This window comes from Eretmochelys imbricata, chromosome 11 (assembly GCF_965152235.1).
Source record: "Eretmochelys imbricata isolate rEreImb1 chromosome 11, rEreImb1.hap1, whole genome shotgun sequence".
In the NCBI taxonomy this organism is placed as follows: domain Eukaryota; kingdom Metazoa; phylum Chordata; order Testudines; family Cheloniidae; genus Eretmochelys; species Eretmochelys imbricata.
Genome location: NC_135582.1, coordinates 32,757,996 through 32,772,752, shown reverse-complemented (window position 1 = coordinate 32,772,752; position 14,757 = coordinate 32,757,996). Strand labels below are relative to the sequence as shown.

At 38.7% G+C, this 14,757-nt stretch overlaps 1 protein-coding gene across 2 annotated transcripts in view; it reads left to right on the top strand.

The window, feature by feature from the left end:
* Nucleotides 1–14,757, top strand: part of BAZ2B (bromodomain adjacent to zinc finger domain 2B) — a 255,923-nt gene that overhangs the window by 156,413 nt on the left and 84,753 nt on the right. For both annotated transcript variants that reach the window (XM_077829691.1, XM_077829690.1), the window contains 5 exons: nucleotides 110–403; nucleotides 2,545–2,605; nucleotides 3,152–3,260; nucleotides 3,533–3,634; nucleotides 13,595–13,805. In XM_077829691.1, the coding sequence (XP_077685817.1) occupies nucleotides 110–403; nucleotides 2,545–2,605; nucleotides 3,152–3,260; nucleotides 3,533–3,634; nucleotides 13,595–13,805 (777 nt within the window). The remainder of the gene's footprint in view (nucleotides 1–109; nucleotides 404–2,544; nucleotides 2,606–3,151; nucleotides 3,261–3,532; nucleotides 3,635–13,594; nucleotides 13,806–14,757) is intronic.

Sequence of the window (14,757 nt, the reverse complement as noted above, 5' to 3'; positions counted from 1 at the left end):
TATCCACAGACTTGAGGAATGCTAGAATGACAAAAAGCTACAATGAACAATTCTCAGTGTGCTGTTGGTTGTCCAGTTGTAACCTGTATTTGTTACTGTTTTCCCACAGAGTCTGACAGTAATTCAGAGTCAGATACAGAAGGGTCTGAAGATGATGATGAGGATGACAAAGATCAAGATGAATCTGATACCGATACTGAAGGAGAGAAAATGCCACTGAAACTGAATAAAACGACTTCCTCTCTGAAAAGCTCTTCCATTAGTCTCACAGCTCACTCTACACCACTTAATCTCCAAGTAGTAAAGACTCCAAGCTCTGCTCCTGCTGCCTTATGTCCTGAATCCCAGTCACCAGTTTTTCTTGGGACACCTTCTTCTACACTTACTCCAAGTACACACTGTGGTATCTTACTGTCTTTTATATAACAAAGTGTAGTGTCTGAGAAATGTGTCTCATAAATGTATTTCAAAAAGTGTAATCAAGATAACAGTGTCCATAATGTACAATGTTGCAATTGGATACTGACCTTCCTCTCCTTTGCCTGACCCATAGAGGTACTGATCACCTGCAACTTCCACTGAAGTCAAACAGAGTTGTGGGTACTCAGCACCTTTCAGGACCAGGACCTGAATGCTAAGGTCAATTCATATGACCTTTATATGGCATTTATATTCAAAACATCTGGGGTGATCATTACTCTCTGTAAGCATTCTGGGAGGCAATGTGACAACTGTTGGATAGAGCACTAGACTGGGGCTCAGGGTGTCTGGGTTCTGTTCTGAACTTCGGACAAATCACTTCATCTCCCTGTGCCTCACATTCTCTGTCTGTAGAATGGAAATAATGGTACTGATCTCCTTTCTAAAGTACTTTGAGATCTACGGTACAAGACCTAGGCAGTAGTATTTTTCTGTTCCCGTTACAGTAGAACCTTGCCAATCTACATACTGTAAACTGCACCAAAAACTGCCCATCTCACCACTCTTCACAACAGGAGTATTGACTGTAGTGACTTGTAGTATTACAAGTTTCATTATTTTTGCAAAATTCACAATAGACCATTTATTAATACATTTATGACACACTTTTAAATAAGTAAATTTTAAGTACACTTGGTGTTGTATTTAACTTTTTTTTGCGTAAATGGTCATTCCCTTACTTGCTAATTCATAATATTCAATAATTATCACAATGAGTCTCTTGGCTGCTAATTAGCAAAGTGCTACATATGTCTCATGAAAATACATGTTTTTGTTTTGTTTTTTAAATAAGGACGTTGAATCAGAAACCAGTTTATCCTAATATTTAGAGTGCAGTGAAATAAGAGTTGCTTGCTTAACCATTAATGAAAAGTTGTTTGCTGTTATGCAAGACTGGCTTTGAAATGACGTATTTTTATTTTTCTCTTTCAGTTAGATGCAAGCTTATTGGTTTTATAGTTTATAAAGATTTACTGTATCTTATGAATAACCTGAATTCTGATCCCCTGAAGTTTATATTGCTCTTCAGCAGTCTGATTGGCTGACACTAGTTTTATTTAATAACATAAGTTTACACACGGTACAAAATATTGGCATGTCCATGTTTGTCTATATTTTGTTTATATATGGAGCTGATATACGTTTTATGTTAAATGTTTTCTTTAGTATATGGTATAATGCTTTCTGCCTACTCAGATCCACCATTCTGGAATCAAAGGTTATTTTTTGTCCATCATATCATTAGTCAGTCACCTAAAAAGATGTTTCACCTTGCTTTCCTGTATCCAGTCTCCACTGCTCCTCTGTCTTTAGTTTACTTGCATCAAAAGTGCACGCTCTTAGAAAGCAGTGTCCATGTATTTATTTTTTTGCCCAAAGCTGGTACTCAGTGAGAAAGGACATATGAAATAAATGTAAATAATACTATAAATACTTCAGTTTCTGATAAATTTGATATCTCTTCATTGCAAGGATGCCCACTTTTCATTGCATACTACAGAGGAGGTACAGTAGAACCTCAGAGTTATGAACAGCTTGGGAGTGGAGGTTGTTTGTAACTAAAATGTTCGAAACTCTGGAAAAGAAAGTTATGGTTGTTCAAAAGTTTACAGCTGAACATTAACTTAATACAGCTTTAAAACTTTACCGTGCAGAAGAAAAATGCTGCTTTCTCTTTATTTTTATTAGTAGTTTACATTTAGCACAGTACTGTACTATATTTGCTCTTTTTGTGTGTGTGTCTGTGTCTGCTGCTCTCCAATTGTGTACTTTCAGTTCCAAAAGAGGTGTGTGTAGTTGACTGGTCAGTTCGTAACTCTGGTGTTCATAACTCTGAGGTTCTACTGTACTCACATCTCAGAAGTCTTTGACTGGAGAGAGCCTAGTGGAAAAAGTAGCGGGTACAAATTTCCATTCAGTTGGTGTGGTCGTATACATGATGATGGATAAAATTCAGTTGCTCTTCTGGTTTGGGGATCTGAGTAATGGAATACACGTTTTCAGTAAACTGGTTCTCTGTCATCTCATTGCTTTCCAATGTTAATCAATTAAACTCTATTTTAGGTACTTCAAAAAGGAGAAGAGTAACAGACGAACGAGAGTTGCGTATTCCTTTAGAGTATGGGTATGTTTTATATTTACTTAAACGGCATTTGGGAAGCGATTGCATATAGTGTCTCATAAAGTGAATGGTCATTTGTTTTAAAAAAGGGCATTGTAGTATTTGACATAGAATTTTCAAAGGGACTCTCAGACTTAAGCACTCCTTTGACTTGCAGTGACACTTTCTGTTCCCTTTGAAAATTCCAGCCTTCCTATGTATTGTCTCTCAATTACTTCCAAAACAAATTTGCTTATTTACAAATGTAAAGATGTGTTGCTTAATTGTTTTGCAACTGAAAATTCATTAGTAGTTCTGTTAACAATTCATGAGCCAGAATAGAATCTGCTCACTTTCCCAGAACTTTGTGTGCACTACAATGCTAAAATGTATAAAAAAAAAATTTTGATAACATAACCTAATACAATACCATTTTTGCCTGGTCACATTTCTGCCTTAATCACTTTATATATTTGTCTCTTGACTTTAATGTAAAATTAATAAATAGAGGTTTATAAATTAGTTCAAGAAATGAGTGTTAACACACACCTATATTTACTATTACTACAGCTGGCAAAGAGAAACACGAATAAGGAATTTTGGTGGTCGTCTTCAAGGAGAAGTAGCATATTATGCACCATGTGGAAAGAAACTGAGACAGTATCCTGAAGTAGTAAAGGTACATACTTTTTTTTCAATTTGTATGCATTCTGGTACCATAAAGCATGTGTACAATAAAAAAGTGCACTTCTTCCTCAAATAAAGTTCCTTGATACAAAATGTCTTGTGATGTGAGGCTAATGTACCTTAACCTGTTTCTAAATTGACCTCCTATAGAGGCATATCCCTTGATAGAATATGCAAAACATTTGACTCCTGACGTTAGCTGTACATCAAAGCTGGGTTGTAATTATTTAAAACCTGAAGTGGAAAAATATGTGATTTTTTCAGTATCTCAGCAGAAATGGAATAATGGATATCTCAAGGGACAATTTCAGCTTCAGTGCAAAAATAGGAGTGGGTGACTTCTATGAAGCCAGAGATGGACCGCAGGTATCCACTTTTTAAAAAGTAAAGTCTTTGATCCAAGGAGTAGTAACATAAATCTAGGTGAAATAATTTTTACTACACTCTGGAGCATTGCCTGTTGTTAGTGAATTCATTCTTACAGTCGTACATAGTACTTTACAGTAGCTTTTGTTGAGAGTTGAGGGTCTGATCCTAGGAGGTACTGAAAATTTACAACTCTCATTGACTTCCTCAGGTCTCAGGTGCTCAGTATGTCCCAAGATCAGCTCTGAAATAATAGTTGTCTAGTTAAGAAGGAGCTTTGAGCTAAGTATTTTATAAGAGAACACGTTCAGATATTTCTTAGAGTAGAAATTTTTTCTTCTTTTGTTATACGAACTCCATATCTGTAGAAGTTCTGTTTATGTGTGTATCATGTCTCCTTTGTATTTTCATCCGTCTAGGGCAGGGGTGGCCAACCTGACCCTGAGAAGGAGCCAGAATTTACCAATGTACTTTGCCAAAGAGCCACGTAATACGTCAGCAGCCCCCATCAGCTCCCCCACCCCGCTCCCAGCGCCTCCCACCCACCGGCAGCCCTGTGGATCAGCACCACCCCCTCCCTCCCCGCACCTCCCGATCACCTGTTTCGTGTCGTGCAGGAGGCTCTGGGGGGAGAGGGGGAGGAGCAAGGGCATGGCAGGCTCAGGGGAGGGCATGGGAAGGGGTGGAGGGGGGCAGGGCAGTGGCAGAGCCAGGGGTCGAGCAGTGAGCGCCCCTCGGCACATGGGAAAGTTGGCGCCTGTAGCTCCGGCCCCGGAGTCGGTACCTAGACAAGGAGCCGCGTATTAACTTCTGAAGAGCTACATGTGGCTCCGGAGCCACAGATTGGCCACCCCTGGTCTAGGGTATGTAAAATACATACTTAAAACACAGGTATTTACTATGTAGAGAATACAGTATTAGCTTTTCTGAAGGATCCAGTTTTTATGCACAGTTGTATGAACAAATATTCTACTTGAGTGTGGCAGAACTCTGCTTTGCTTTATGTGGATAAAGTAGCCACTTCACAGAAGAATAAATTATGATTGAACTGTGTGACACCACCGTCTATTTTGTCCAGGTTAGGGACTTTCATTTTTTCTTGTGATCTCATGTCAGTGAATATATTTATTTATTGTTAAAGATAACTCTTCCCTGTATATCACCACATGAATGTGGACAGACATCAGGAAAATGTGCTCAACAATTCCTGGAATTTCAAAACACCTTGCCTAGGCAGTTGAATCCCTGGAATTTCAAAACACCTTGCCTAGGCAGTTGAATCCCTGGAATTTCAAAACACCTTGCCTAGGCAGTTGAATCCCTGTAGGAGTATACATCAATCTACAAAACATGCATAAATGTTTGTAATAAAACTGAAGCCATGTCAAATTGCTCACTTTGGGGTGGCGTTGGCTGACTTCTGGCCCCTTGAGGAAGTTAATGTTGTAGGCCCCTTGTACATCAGCCACTGTAAACCCAGGGTTGAATAAGTCAGGATCAATAAATCATGTAGGTATGTACCTCGCTATTGAACCTCAGATTTAAGTAGCTACTAGTTTCCTGGACATCAGGTCAACCCCTCCTTTTTTCTTTTTCTTGTCTGTCTATTATAGTCTTCCCATCTCACATGTCCCCAGCCTTAGTTACTTCTTTCCACCCCTCTTACTTTATATCTAGTGGGATGTACTGCACTCCCTGCCCTCCTTTGGTACTGCAAAACTTCAGAAAGGAGGAACTGAGGAAGGGTCACAGTTCAATCACAAGGCTGGGTAATGAATTATCCCAAACCTCTTCTAAATATCATTCAAAAATTCCAGTTTTTATTGCTTCTGCTACATTCTGCTCAGGTCAAAGCAGTTTTACTAGGAGAAAGAAAAATGTCATGAAAGGGGAGGCTAAAACAGAACAAGTAGGTATTAGCAAATACTGCTCTGTTTGGGATGGTGGTATAGATGGCCTCAGCACTATTATCACACCCAGATCACACCTCCCCATAATACACTGTTAAAAGACATTGAGATTTCCAGTGGTCTCAGATTACACATGTACATTCTTATGGCTGGATTGTCCCCAATTTATAACAGGTGGGCAAGGGGATGGGGCCACAAAAGACCTCCTGCCTTGTGCACCCTTACAGGTAAAATGCTAAATACTACTGGGTATGCAAACACTGCTCTCTCCTAGCTCCACTGCTGGTTGGTCTAGAAGAGCTGGGACCTGGCCTTATCTTTCCTCCATACCTTATAGAAGAAATGGTAGGGTGCTGGGAAGGAGCACACACCGTACCACATGGGAGGATGGCAGAACAGGGTCTGCAATGTACATGTCTCAGGAACTTCAAGAGAAGTTGTGGCTCATTCATCCAGATTTCTTTCTAAATCTAAAGCATTGCTCCTCCCCGCCCCACAACCCCTTGCTTCCAGTGTAGAAGCTAAACTGTGATGCTTGATATGTAACTAGATAATGCGCATTGACTTAGTCAAAGACCAAATCCTGACAAGCAAACAGGAAGAATTTGCAGATTCCTCAGATTGAAACTCAAAGCTGCTACCTTCATCTTGGGTGGAGGAGGGAGCCATTTCAGAATCTTGGAAAGCCCTAGCAATATCTGCCTTTTGGAGATATTAGACTAATAGTGGATCTGTACAGGATGTTTGTCTTTGGAGAACAATAATTATAGGTAAGTAATTTTATCCTTTAGTCACTAGGGAGATGCTTTTTTTATTATAACATAGGTCTGCTTGGAATAACATCTTTGGTGAGAGTAATGTTTGTTCCCAGTAGCTACATTGTCATACATAATCATTCAAGTTATTGTAGTATATTTCCAAATGCTTACACTGTGTGTGTGTGTGTGTGTGTGCGCATGTGTGTGTACACGCTCTATGTATGTTGTCTTATATATGTCTATATATGTTTATGCTTACAAGCCCAGATCCTACTTCTAATTTTATTCTATACCTATTGGTACTTTATTGGTACTTACAAAGCATGATCCTAATATATTCGGTGTGTGATGTGATTCCAGAATGTCTATTCTGTGTCACTACCACCATTTTTCTTATAATTTATCTGTGTTGAAGGTAACTTGTGAGTGTTGTGTTACCTAACTTTAAAGTACACCAATCAGCATTGAATACCACAGACTAATCTGATCCATTTCAAACTAAGGTCATGAGCACTTGCACTTTCCAGACATAACTGGCATGTGAATCTTATATTTACGTTTTTTCTTGATTTTTATCTGAAATACCATTAAAACTGCAAACATTTTAAATAGTAAATCTAGATTTTTTTTTAGAGGCTTAGGTTGTCTCTCAATCTCTTAGCCAATTTGTTTTCATATCTATTTTTTTAATGACAAAAATAAACTTAAGCATTCCTCATTGACATTTTTATTACATGTGGCATCAGCCCAGCTTTTCAATCAGGTAATTTTTAGTGTGTATATTTTTGTTTTTCTACTCTAATCCATATATTTTTTAAAATATGGAGTTAAAGAGAACATATTGCCTAAAAACCTAGTATGATTAAGAAGCTCTAAAATTATATTTATACTTCATGAATCAGATTTTGATTCATTAGATTGTCATGTAAACATTTGAACTAAACTGATAACCGCTAACAAACCATTTACAGTAAGATAACCAAAAAATTAAGCTAGTACTTAATGAAAATGGTATCTGTATGTACGTTACTGAAATTTAGTGTCCTGTTGTAATACTGAAAGTGCCAATAATTTATCTATATCTTATTGGTATAGAAAATTATCAGTTTTATTCCAGAAATTTGCTCATCAGATAGTTTTTTTTCCTGCTGATTCCATCTCCTCCACTTTTTACGGTTTGGGGCCTTTTACTGCTACTTTTCCTATTCTTCTCTCTGCCTTTCTTTGCGTTCTGTGGCGTATCATAATCCAGGTTATTGTATCAGTCTCATCTGATTGTGAGCACTGCAAAATTCCAATTGAAAGATGGAAAAAGATGCATGGAAAACTATTTATGGTTTTGATCCTGCACTCACTGAAATCAGCAGAATTCTTGCCAGTGACTTCAGTGTGTTATATTTTCTGAAGTTTTTCTTTATATGAAAAATAGTTTGTTTTACAAGGTGATTTGGAGGTATTTTTAGGCTCAGTCATTTTTTAATAAAAGCCAGAAGCACCATATCAAAAGCAAATTTGGAATAAATGATAACTTCAGGTAACTATACTGTAAAATTCAGAACATGGTTTGATGAGTTGTAGACAGTAGAACATTCCAATCTAAATTTTCCAGGTTGAAATCCACCTGGATTTTCCTGCTGCATTGACAGTGGCATTTCTTAATGTTTTTCGGTACAATGAATTTAAAAAAAGAATTTGAAAGCATGGTAATCTCCTAAAGTTTCTTTTAGTTCAATCAGAGATTTTTTTCCTAATTGAAAACAAAGAATATTTGAGGTACATAATAAAGGATTTCTATATTATGAAAGGAACTGATATGGTTGTCCTTTACAGTATATTTTTAGACTGGTACCGATTTTCTAAAAAAGGGGGTACATAACTCCTAGTTTTCTAGTTTAGGATTAACAGGGACTTGAGCCAAGCTACTTCATGAAAATATCAATTGATATATGGAATAAGTTATAGAGGTAAGTAACTGAAATATATAATATTAAGGATAGAAACCATCATTCATCCTTATTTGTGGAATCTCTATCTTCTTGCCATAATTAAGGAATTAAAAATGCCTGTATGTTTTTCTCTGGAAAAAGAAGGAAAGGGTAGCAAAAAAGTGGGATTAAGATTTGTTTTTAAAATGTAAACTTGTTGGGTTGGAGGAACTTTTTTTTCTTTGAGTGCAAGTCCAGATACATACTCCACAGTTGGTGAGCGCACATCTCATGTATATGCGTTAGAGAATTGTCTAATCGGCAATATCTATGGGGTGGGTTGACACATAGGACCTTCCTCTCCATGTGTATTACACAAGGGTGTAAAGAGCAGAGCTGTTTTGCTATGCCTCAGTTCCTTTTGTACTGGTCATGGTATATGTCAGAGCAACTCTCTTAAAATTTACCTCCGCTTTGGCTAGTTAGTGTTGAGTTTATTCACATAGCTGCACATGGAAGCCACAGGGGGAGGGAAGCCCTTCCCCAAGCTTGCAGGTGGTGTGGGACGCTATGCTCAAGCACAGCAATTCCCCAGGCTTAAGAACTGCTCATTGTGCGAAGCAGTTGTGTTTCTGAATGACGGACACATGAGATATCTGTTTTTGTCTCGAGAAGGATATACTTCAGGGTACTGTGAAATCTGCAGGTCCTTCTTGAAGTGGACCCAGCACTCAAGGGAGGCATGCCTGAGGCTTTTCTCATGGAGCAGGCAATGAGGTTGGACTCCAACTCCAGATTCTAGGCATCTAGGCCCGCGGGGGAACAAAGATTGTTGAAATTGGCCCCAGTGTAGACTTTAAAACTGTCTGAAGCTGCCTTGTCTGGAAGACACACAGGATAAGTCTACACAGCAACTAGACACCAGTGACTGGCTCGTGCTAGCTGACTTGGGCTCGCAGGGCATGGGCTGCATGACTGTTTCATTGCTGTGTAGGTGTCTGGGCTTGGGCTGGAACCCGGGCTCTAGGACCCTGCTAGGTGAGTGGGTCAGATACAGGGCAGACTTGGAATGGAAGCCTTCGAGGAAGAAGAGGCTGAGATCACCCTTCCCTGATCCAAAGTAAAGGCCACATAAAACTACCAGCCTGTTGGACACCAAAGGTGCCTCAAAACTTAGAAAAAGTTCCCTGAGCACCAGAGCCTGCATCCCCGCACCCCGAGTTGTCACAGCTGTATAAGCCTTCTTGGTACCAAGAACTCAGAGTGGTCACTGGCTACTTCAGTACCTGGTAAAAGTTTGATTTTGGTACAGGCCATCCTGATGCTTTCAGCATGCTTTCAGGTACCTTCGCAGTCACTGCCACACCAACCTGTTGGGGCTCCACCACTCAGGGCCTTAGCTGCAGGCCCCAGAGATATGCGGCTATTGGAGTCACACTAATTCCTGATGCTTTCCAGATTCCTGGACCCAGTGGCCTCAGTGTTTCCAGCATGCAGTCATGTTCCCCCTGCGCTTATGGGACGGGCACAATCTTTTCCAGAGCACTGCTGTCTTGTCCTCTGACTCAAGACAGCCAACAGCTGTCCCCAGCCTGATCCCAGGATTCAGCAGTCTAGATCTCTCCCAAGGAGTCAAAAGGTGTGTACCCAGGACTAAGGAGAGAGTGTGGTACCACTATTATGCAGTATGGGGATTGCCGGTCCTTGGCACCATGGTCTCTCATGCTTTTTGATTTTGGAATGTAGAGCAGGTGGCCCCATCGTCGTACTACCTGAATCGCAGGTTAAGACTGTCACCCACACACCTGAGGCTAGACCCATCCCTGCTGCATCCCCAGGGCCACACAGTGGCCTCAGTGCAGAGGACCCAGGATGAAGGTGGACTGACATGTTCACAAAACACTGTATCTTGGTGCAGGCTGCTAGGGACAATGCAAGATTCACATGGTCTGTGTTGAAGTCCATACTCTTGACACCTCTTAGTCAACTTGAGTGAGGGGAAACTGCTTGGGAGTCGTCACAATTATGCATACAGACTAGCACTCTAAGAAGAAGGAGGTTACACACCTTTTATGGTAACTGATGTTCTTCGAGAAGCCAGGTAGCTGGGTCTGGATGACAAGGGGATGATCTCCTAGAAGCTGGGACTGGACATCGTGATAACTCAATAAATTGCCTTGGTCTTTTCATTTCCTCTCAAGCATCTGGCACCAGTCACTGTCGGAAGACAGGATCCTGGGCTAGATGGATCATCAGTTTGACCCAGTATGTGTAGTCTGTATGCATATTCCACTACCTACCTCTGTGCCTGCTACTTCAGAGTCCTGGGACCATGGATTCTCACCCTTTATGCCCCTGTGGAATGATGCATGCACTACCCTTAGGGGTACCGCTGACAGGAAAATTCTCAAACTTGTGGACACTGGACATACACTCACCAACTGGGGAATGCATATATAGATTACACATCTTGAAGAACATTTGTTACTGTAAACGTAAGCAACTTCATTTTCCTGTTCCTAAAACCTCTTATGTTGTGTTACAACTGTGAAATACATACTTTGATGATATCATTCAGATTACATTTATCCACTACCTGGGAATAGGTCTTCTGCTGTGTTTGTTTAAAAACAAAAAACAGTTGTATGTCTATAGGTATATATGTCCTGTCTAGTGGTCTGAATGCAAGTCAGGGACCCAGGAACTCTGGTCCTGATCCTCAGTTGTGTTACAGCATCACAGGACATAGGGGGTTACTCTTGCATATGAGTAGTGTCAAGGTTGGTAGGAGTGATGGGATAGAATGATTTGCACTTCAGCAATCCTCAGCTATGTAACAGCCTTAAAAGTCGATTACTAGCTAAAATAAGTTAGAGTAGCCTTGAGGCTGTTTTAACATGGACTATAGTTATGTCTCCACTGCAAAAAAAGGTGTGCTTTTACATTGATTTAGCTATCTTGATGTAAAATCTTAGTGGAGACAAGGCATGTAATTTTGAAGATACCACTGAAAGCTGGTACTAAACTTATGTAGGAGTCTAAATGGAATAGTCAGATTCCGTTTTTTGAATAAGCAATGGTTCCCAGAATTCAACAACGTCTAAAATGATTGAAATTTACAATGAGATTTCGGCCTACTTTTTCCCAGTCTGTGTTTACTCATCCAACATTATTCGATACTTCAAGAAGATCTGAAAGAGATACTTCCTTTAGACTCTTGTTCTAAAACAATGTCATGTTCTGCAAATATCTCCTGTTCTGCATTCTAAAAAACTGGATAAAATAGATACAGGAGCAGAGTGTCATCTGATATAAATCAATATTCCTTTTGTTATGGTATTATGTTTATTTACACCAGTGGAAAAATCTTGTCCATAGAATCAAATGTTGCATGGAAAGGCGGAATCCATATGGCTTTTCTTACTTTTGATGATGATGGATTTTTCAAAGGTTAATGTATTTGAATGTAATGTCCCTCAGTTTGTGGTATCTTTTGCTGGAAACAGTACAAAAGGAGAGAAAACACGAGTACAGCACAATCTGAACTACCCTTGAACCATGATTGATTTTTTTTCATCTGTTTCTGAATCTTGTTTTGCATTTTTTTCCCTCACTCATGAATAAGCATATGAGAAGTTGTCTACTAGGTTGCAGGTTGGTATGGACAATAAAGAGAGACAATATTTAGTCCTGTTTACATGGCTCAAAAAGAGAAATAGTCTATGATAAACTACAGGGGGAGATCCCTGAGATATTAGACACCTGAAAAAAAATATAGTGTGTATATATATTATAAATGGTACTCCTGCTGACAGATATTTAAGATACTACTTTGGCTCAAGTGGTACAGATACTGATTTTGGATTGAGAAGTCTTCAATCAGTTTTTAACAAAGATGGATTCTGCACTTGATGCTGGATATCAGTTGGATATGTATGCCTCTTGGAAGATCTGCATGCTAAGTACAGTATGGATTCTTGTGATATCTTACTTCATATTGGTTGCAGAGTTGAAAAATATCAGTGCAACTTCTGTTAGTAGCTGCTTTTGGATGTGAGGGTATCATGTTATTAAAAAGTTCCTTTTACAGAATGTTCTATGAAACATTTCTTAGCATATTATGAAAGATTAGCATAAATAATTTAAACATAAATGACAAAATAAATTAACAAAACGCATTTTGTGGTTTATCATACTTGATTTTATTGTTTGTGGACTTATTAATTCACAAATTCAGTATTGCGAATCAACTGTAGTTTTTAAAAAAGTAGATGTGACTGGCTTCATAGTTGCTTTGGCAGACATTTTCAGAGTCTTTGACAAGCTTTCATTAAGTAAATGACGTGCTCCCAGAAGTAACCTTAGCTATCATTTTTTCCTATCATTCCAAAAAAATTGGAAAAGCAGTGAGAGATACCACATTTCCAAATAGATCAAGCTCAATCAAGCAAGATCAAATAGATCAAGGAACTGTTTTAATTAATAGACACAGTATGAGGTTCCCTCTTGTGTCAATTAAATGAAAGCTATCTAAAAACTAACCTCTTGATATTATAGCAACAGGAATTTAGGTGCCATGAGAAATTAAAAAGGGTTGAATTTAGTGCTTCTTACCTTGTTCAGGAGACTGTACAATTTCCAGAGCTTTGAATTAAGGTCATGGAGCAGATTATAACTACTTGAAAACTTTTGATTAGTTTTTAATTTTAGTTGACTGACAAATTAATTTGCACAGTAGGTGAAAACTAAATTGTACTAAAAAAAATTGCAAGGTAGAAATGAGTTTCTGGTTTTTCAGTTTATTTATTATAAAACTGAGATATCGAACCCTCCAAAAGTCACAAGTAAAAATCACAATCCGTTCTCCTGCTTTTACTGTTTTCCTTATATTCTATAAATTTCAGAATGGTTTTTACATATAGCCTGTCAGATTTTTAAACATCACATTGATTAATGGATAAGTGCAGGCGTAGTAGTTAAATTTGAAGTTTATAGGCTAAGGGAAAATCTGTTCTTCTGCCTAATCTACTAAGTTGAGGAATGGGCTATTTAGGTAAGAGAGAACTAGAAGCAATATAGTAGTGGCACATATGTAATAACAAATGGTGTTTCACTCAGTAAATTAGCTTTGAGATCTTGTAAGTTTTAGTGGTAAATTGTAGAAATGCTTTTGATAAATCCCACAATACCTATGCAATTGCTCTGTGTCACCACTGTCATTCTAATACCAACTTTCATGTTTTTGGGTAAATATATTTACATATATAGACATATGCATTTTTGCATGTATGACCAGATCTGTGGATGTATGTTTTTGTTTTCTTTTCACTTTTATTTATAATGGCTATGAAATATGTTAATTAAAAGGGTATGCAGTGGTGTCTTCTGAAAGAAGAGGAAGTCATTCCCCGTATCAGAGCTATGGAAGGTCGTAGAGGACGACCGCCAAATCCAGATAGACAGCGTGCTAGAGAGGAATCAAGAATGAGGCGTCGGAAAGGCCGACCTCCAAATGTTGGTAGCACTGAATTTTTAGACAACACTGATGCAAAGCTGTTAAGGAAGTTGCAAGCTCAAGGTAAGAAATTTGTTATAGTTTCCACAACCTGAAAGTAACGATGTTCCATTTTCCTAAAGGCAAGTATTATCATTTCTTTCTGCTACTGTATGTCCTTGCAAGTTGCTTTTTGAAATCTTGTCAAAAGTGTGACGTGGACCTTCAGTTTAAAGCCAAGTAGATATAAACGTGCTTTAAAGAGAGGTGTAAAGGGTGGGAGGGTGTGTGTGTGTGTGTGTGTGTGTGTGTGTAATAAATGAATAAGCTTGGGCAATATTAACTTTATTTAAATTTATACAATGTAATAGCGGACATCTGGGTACCACTGACAGTTTTTTTTAAAATACACACGGATATGAGAATCTGATCCGAAAAATAAGCATCAGGCATGTAACCTTCATCCCAGTGCTGTACTTCAAAATTGCATCACATTTTCCTAAAAGAAGTTAATATTCTACAAAATTCTCTTACGGCTCAGGGTTATTTTTCCTCTTGGGTTTCATGATTGATCTGGCTTATATGGTGAATGTGAACATACGCTGTCTGTTGCTGTGCTGCACAGGATTCATACATAAAATATCTAAGCCTTGACTACCTCTTTGTGAGATTCATTGTGCCTTTTCCCCCTGTGCCTGCAAAGAGCATTACACAACAAAGAGCCAGTCATTGGAGATGATTGAAATGTTCTACCTGAACAAACAGGGTGCATTTTTAAAGATACCTTTTGTAGGTAGTATTTTTTGCTTGGGGCTGGATATCAGGTAAGGTAGCTAGATCGTTTTCTATCTCATTAGAGTCCACTCAGCACCATAGTACTTGTTGCTTGTATATTGCTTTCAATCTGATAATCTCAAAGCAATTTACAAATATTAACAGCGTAAGCCTCATGACACCCCTGTGAAGTGCAAAAACAAATGCAAAAACAGATGCTAGAGAGGTTGTGTCTTGCCCATTCAGAGCCAGAATTAATCCA